Source organism: Asparagus officinalis, unplaced genomic scaffold (genome assembly GCF_001876935.1).
Source record: "Asparagus officinalis unplaced genomic scaffold, Aspof.V1 AsparagusV1_Un981, whole genome shotgun sequence".
NCBI lineage: Eukaryota > Viridiplantae > Streptophyta > Magnoliopsida > Asparagales > Asparagaceae > Asparagus > Asparagus officinalis.
Genome location: NW_017973240.1, coordinates 11,930 through 18,246, shown reverse-complemented (window position 1 = coordinate 18,246; position 6,317 = coordinate 11,930). Strand labels below are relative to the sequence as shown.

General features: G+C 35.7%; 1 protein-coding gene across 3 annotated transcripts in view; it reads left to right on the top strand.

The window, feature by feature from the left end:
* Positions 1-6,105, top strand: part of LOC109828297 (cell cycle checkpoint protein RAD17) — a 13,127-nt gene extending 7,022 nt beyond the window's left edge. For all 3 annotated transcript variants that reach the window (XM_020395324.1, XM_020395323.1, XM_020395322.1), the window contains exons 6-12: positions 715-817; positions 1,082-1,392; positions 1,513-1,906; positions 2,684-2,809; positions 3,371-3,584; positions 3,662-3,722; positions 5,446-6,105. In XM_020395324.1, coding sequence (XP_020250913.1) covers positions 715-817; positions 1,082-1,392; positions 1,513-1,906; positions 2,684-2,809; positions 3,371-3,584; positions 3,662-3,722; positions 5,446-5,688 — 1,452 coding nt within the window. In that variant the 3' untranslated portion in view covers positions 5,689-6,105. The remainder of the gene's footprint in view (positions 1-714; positions 818-1,081; positions 1,393-1,512; positions 1,907-2,683; positions 2,810-3,370; positions 3,585-3,661; positions 3,723-5,445) is intronic.
* The last annotated feature ends 212 nt before the right edge of the window (positions 6,106-6,317 follow it).

The window sequence follows — 6,317 nt, the reverse complement described above, 5'->3', positions numbered from 1 at the left end:
TAGCTGGTTGTTGGCTTTGTGTAGCTGTTCGGGTGCAGAATAGAGAAGAAAGAATGATTGGAGGGGCTCTTTGTTGCAGGAAAACAGGCATAAGAGAAGAGGAGGGAAGAGATTGATGGTGAAGGGAATTGAGAGGAGTGGTTGAGGGACAGATGGTGGTGAGTATAACTGGTTGTTGGCTTTGTGTAGCTGTTCAGGTGCATAATAGAGAAGAAAGAATTATTGGAGGAGCTGTATGTTGCAGGAAAACCAGACATAAGAGGAAAGGAGGGAAAAGATTGATGGTGAAGGGAATTGAGAGGAATGGTTGGCGGCAAGGAGGCAAGAATTAAAGAAGAAGAGAAGGGAACATACCTTGTAAGGGATAAAATTTAGCCTCACGTCAGATCAAAAACCTTTCAACCATTGGATTTTCATCAAAAAATTAAATTAATTATTAAAATCTGAAAATTGCAATGTATTGCACTTAATGTGCCCAATGGTGAATGTGCCTAGTAATACTGAATCATATGCTACATCGAAGTGAAGAAAAATAATTTCGTTAGGACTGATCTAGTGATCTGATATACCTGTCCAATTTTTATTATAGGTGTTTTTCCTTCAAGCATAATCTTATTTTCTGAAGTACTCATGTAATCATGTTTACACATTACAATGTTCACTGCTAGATTAATATTTTTGGGGTAGTCTGTGAATTTTTAGTCTCTGTTGCAGGCAGCACTTCAGGTAATATCATCACAACTTGGAGCCGAGCTATGTGAGTGGACGACCCCTACGCCTACCCTTTGGGGGGAGCATGTACATAGCCGTAGGTCAGGTAATTATGTTGTGTTATTATGCAATGGAAAATAACCAAATCTAGTCAATATGCTTAACCTTAGCAATAATTTTCATGAAATAACTTTTGAACTTATTGATGAACAAACTTGTTCTCAAGTTCATTACTAAATATTGTACCTTATATCCTGCAGTCATTTTTTACTGGAACTTGAAGAGTCATGAGTCATCCTTAGATTTCTTTTGACAAGTTATTATTATTATTATTATTATTTTGTCTAACGTTATGCTCTTACTCTTTTAGGGAGGTATTACATGTCAAAATTGGATGAATTTGAGATTTTTGCCGAGAAAGTAGGAAAATATTGTTTACTTCATCCATCCTGTAATGGAGGATCAAGAAAGCCTGTTATTTTCTTAATTGATGATCTACCTGTGACAAATGGAAGAATTGCCTTCGCAAGACTCAACAAGTGCTTAACAACTCTAGTTCGTTCAACTTGGGTTCCAACAGTTATATTGATTACTGAATATCATAAAACTGAATCTGTTGAGAGTTCGTCAAATTTTTTGGAAGAACTTCAATCATCTCTTGAGAAAGCTGGGGCCCATAAGGTGACACCTCTTACATAGCAAATGCAGGCAAACTCAACTATCACACACTGGCATTGGTGTGAAATAGTGTCTAGTTTTATATGTTCATAGCAAATAAACTACATGAATAATTTCTTTCAGGTAGTTTTTAATCCGCTTACCGTAAATTCTATAAAGAAAACTCTTTTTAGAATATGCGAGGAAGAGAAGTGTGATGTGACTGGAAACTGGATAGATCATATAGCACGAACTAGTGGAGGTGACATCAGACATGCAATAACGTCTTTGCAATACTTCTGTTTAAGACCTACAGATGGTTTTTCCTTAGCAACATCGACTCTGCCAGCAATACAATCTAAGACAAGCGTATACAAGCATAATTCAGTATCATCTCCAAGTCTTGCAGGCACGGAGGACCTAGATGCCCCACCATTCTTGCCTTTTGGATTTGGACGAGATGAAACAATAAACCTGTTTCATGCCCTGGGGAAGTTTCTGCACAACAAGAGAGAAACTGATGATTCATGTGCACTTGGTATGTGAATTTACTATTTATTATTAATAAGTAAAAGTGCCATCTGATTAAAACTATGTTGCATGGGTACTTCTATTTGGAGCCGTACCCGTGTTCTATCCGTACCCAACACCGAAACTTCAGTGGATGGTCCTCACTCCTTAGATAATTGCATAAACTTTTTTAAATGTGCACTCAATTATAAAATACATGTTTTAAGTTATAACACTCGGCATATACTTCTTGGACATATATCTTACACTTCACGTGCAATTCCTGAAACCCATTGGACATAAGTTGGGTTCATGTCAGCCTGTACCCTGTTCAGAACTACGATTATATAGGGTTTTTTGGACATCAAGTTAAAAAACAAGTAATTTTCGAATTTATAGACCTACAGTTTAAAAGAAACATATAAATGTCTCAGGAATTTTAATTCATAGCACGTGAAATGAAAAAAAAAGTAATGATCTTATGTAAATTATTATTATATATGCATGTATGTGTAGCCATGTCCTCGTACTGCACCTTTTACAAATTTTCCATGTCCCGCACCCATACCTGTATTCATACCTGTGTAACTTAGGATGAGAATCTTCTAGTACTTAATCATTAAAACTATTAGTTGTCTGTAGCTAACATGTTGCCTGTGCATCCTCCGTAGATTTTCAGGATTTATAATTTCAATTGTATTTTGTTGATGTTTTAGTGTGTGTGTGTGTGTATATATATATTCTGTGAACATTCTTTTTTAATCATAAATAGTAATACTGATAGCAATCTGATTACATGCTGCAGAACAGCATTCACTTGTTCTTCAGGAGAAATTATCAAGAAGCCCTCTTAAGATGGATGCTCCGGAGGTAGTTCTTTCTCAGGCTCATGGGCAAGCAAGGAAGGTTGCTGATTTTCTACATGAAAATGGTGCGTCATTCAATCATTCTCTTTATTCCAGATATTTGAGACCTTTTGAGTTCTATATATTTTCATGGCATTAGGATGTTCCCTATATTAGGAAAGTTACAGACCGGAGTAATTTGGGTTGGTAATTTTATAATGCTCCTACATGCTTGTTTTATTTTGCTGTTTGCTGCTAAATTTTGTTCCAGTAAATACAAATACTCAGTAAATGTTTTCTTTGTTAGCATCTCAAAGGTCATACAGATTGATAAATCTGATACAGAAAATTCTGCTAAGAATTTCTCATTTTTTTGGTTGGTGATACAAAAATAAGACCAGGTTTACTTTTGATTGTCAGATGTGCAAACCATGGCTCTCTGATTTTGCAGTAAAAGCGTCTCTCTGATTTATTTGTAATGCAAAAAAACATTAAACGCGTAAAATGATATTGGATTTTCGTTTTAATTATTGACTTATTTGCATCACTTTGGTTGCTCATGAAATTGATGACAGTGAATTTGCTCATGCCACATGATCTTAAGTATGTTTATTGATGTAACAGGAGTCCTTTTTAAACTTCTGCAGTTCTTGATTTTATAAGCGGTGAAGCTATTGATGATGCGTGGCTTGTGACTTCTTATCTATGTGATGCTGATTTACTACTTGATAATGCTTCACATCCAACAAGGTTCCACATGATGTCCGAGATTTATGAATCAGAAAATCTAGCACAAGTAGTAGCTGCATCAGTTGCAACACGTGGGGTGTTATTCGGAAATTCACACCCTTCACCTTCAAGGCATCAATATTTATGTAACTATATGTTTGTGCAGCAGCATTTGCCTCTCCTAACATAATTCTTGACTGATGTTGCAGGTGGCACACTATTCGTAGTCCGAGGCTTTGGCAAATTGAGCAGTTATCATGGCATAATAAGGTGGACCTTTATTATATGAAGTATTTTTCTATTGACTTAGAATATTTATCTATTTTAAACCAAACTCTTGCATATTACAATTGGTTGCCATTTTAGAGTTCATACAGGACATGATAAAGACAGATTTTTATATCACTTCATCATGCTGAGTTTTCTTTGAATATAATTGCTTCTATTAATGCTTTCAACATATTAGCGCACAATAAGGAATTAACAGTTGAAAAGAACTGTGTGAATCTATTATTCTATCTATAGTATGTCTATCTGTATGCACCTTCTTTCACATTTTAAATATCAAAGCGAGACAGTTTTAGGAGTGAGATGAAGTAGTTGGAAGGAACAGAGATGGTAACTAGGAGAAGAGGTTCTAAATTCCTATTCCGATTTGAAATTCAAGGGGAAAGCTAGAAAGATGCGAGGAAGATGGTTGCATTTTCCTACAAAGAGATAAGGTGATAGATTTGAGGGGGAAAAAAACTTATTGCAACAAATTAATTTTATAATAGACCTCTCGAAGGGAACTAAGTACAATAATTGTTCGATATGATATGACTTCTTCTCCTACTTCTCTGAGATAAGTGAGATACTTCTATGTCTCATCGCACATACAAGGGCATGATGATTGGTAATACAAATTGTATAGCAGATGTCAGATACGCAAGGTTACATGTCAACAGATGTCGAGCAGCTGACTTAGTCCAATTACGACTTGATAGTTTGTGGAAGAAAAGTGAACTAACGTGCTCACTTTTTGGTGTGGATCATCAAAACTTCACTCATTTCTTCCTTTCTCAATGTAGATCCATTTATTTTATCTTTCTTTTTGGATGAAAAGACAACCAGAAAGTGCAGTCTTACCTATTAACTTGGTGACACTTTTAAGATTTGTAGTTTGAGTTTTGCACTTCCTTGAATCTTAACTCACGCTAGATTTGTTCCTTGAGTTGGATCCTGAATTTGTGTTTGATTTGTTGAATTGCAGTGGAATTAATATCACATACACCCCTGTAGTGTTGCTGCTTTGAACTCACTAACCCTATAGTTTCATTTTGGCTGATAGAACCCCCTGGGTGAATTTTATTTAACTCTTTTACCTCAGATGACTAATTTCACCGAGGAACAATATCTGCCAAAATTCATCCAAGGTAAAAGAGTCAAATAAATTTAACCCAGGCCTATCTGCCAAACTACAGGGATAGGTAAGGTCAAAACAGCGATACTAGAGGGGGTCTTCATGCAATTAACTCCTTATTAACCTTTATTTAATGCTGAACTGATGTTTCTTTCTTGTCACCCTCTTATTTTGTTTGAACTCTTCCTTGGTTTCTTCTTATAGCTGTGGAAAGAGTACCGGAAATCATTCTGTAGTTATAAACGTAAGCCGAAAAATCTTATGTCTAGTATGAAGTTTTTCACTCAGGAAGTCAGGGTTTTTCTTAAGTCATAAAATTTGCACTCACAAATGATAATTATTCTGCGATATAAATTAGAAATGCAAGATGCATCTTCTGAGTTGATGGTGTAATGCAGTAATTAACCGTTTATGCCTTTCCAACCTCAAAATTTTCTCATCCTATTGTTTGTAGTCACAAATGGTGATCATTATGCCTTTAATAAAAGTAAAACTGCGTGATGCATCTTCTGAGTTGATGGTATAATGCAGTGATTAACATTTATTACTTTGCAATCTCTAATTTTTCTCTTCATGGTGTTGGATTTGCAGAATCAGATGGCATCTGAGAGATTTATGGACTCAAATCCCTGCAATTTATACCATTCATCTCACGTCACCATGGAATATGGATCCACAATGAAATGGCTGAGATCAAAAAATTTTGAAGTCCCCCACACCTGCCAGAAAGATATCTCACGGAATGACAATGGGGTGTTTGATTTTGACTGGATGGATCAAGAAAAGGATGAAACTTCGGAAGAAATTGAAGAGGAAGAAATTGAAGACTGGTAGGCTTGATTCAGTTTGCAAATTGGTCTGATTAAAGAATATTAAAGCTACGACTGAGGCTTACCTTTTGACATCCTGCATCTAAGGCCTGGCTATATTCTTGGCTTGGTTGTGGTGCTACTCCAAGAAGACACTGCTTCTATATATTGTAAGTAGATTTGTATATCATTAAGGTTAGTTTCTTTGACGAACCTTTCTAAATCCGCGAATGGTGAACTTTTCAAACTTATAACCCAGAGCCTGATGTTTTCCTGAAATCCTGTATATATTGGTCGGAATGAAGAAAATTAGGAGGAAAAGGGGGAATGGGGAAAAAAGGCAGATAGTATGCTTCTTATTTTGATATATTTACGCTGTATAGGCATTGAAATCATTTTCGTTGATTTCTCTTCACAATGAGCAGCACGTTTACAACGTTCATTATAGTAGTAGTAAATGTTCTTCAGATTCTTCAGACTTCTTTCACTTTTTGTCACATGAGAGATTTGAGGTCTTGGATACCATTTAATCCTTTTATCCTGCTGCATATATGCTTTTCTGTTTCAACTCTCCCATTTCTCTCTTATATAATCAAGTTTTCGGAAGAATTTCTTTTATACAAACGATTGAAGATTGTATTTTCCAAGTACAGT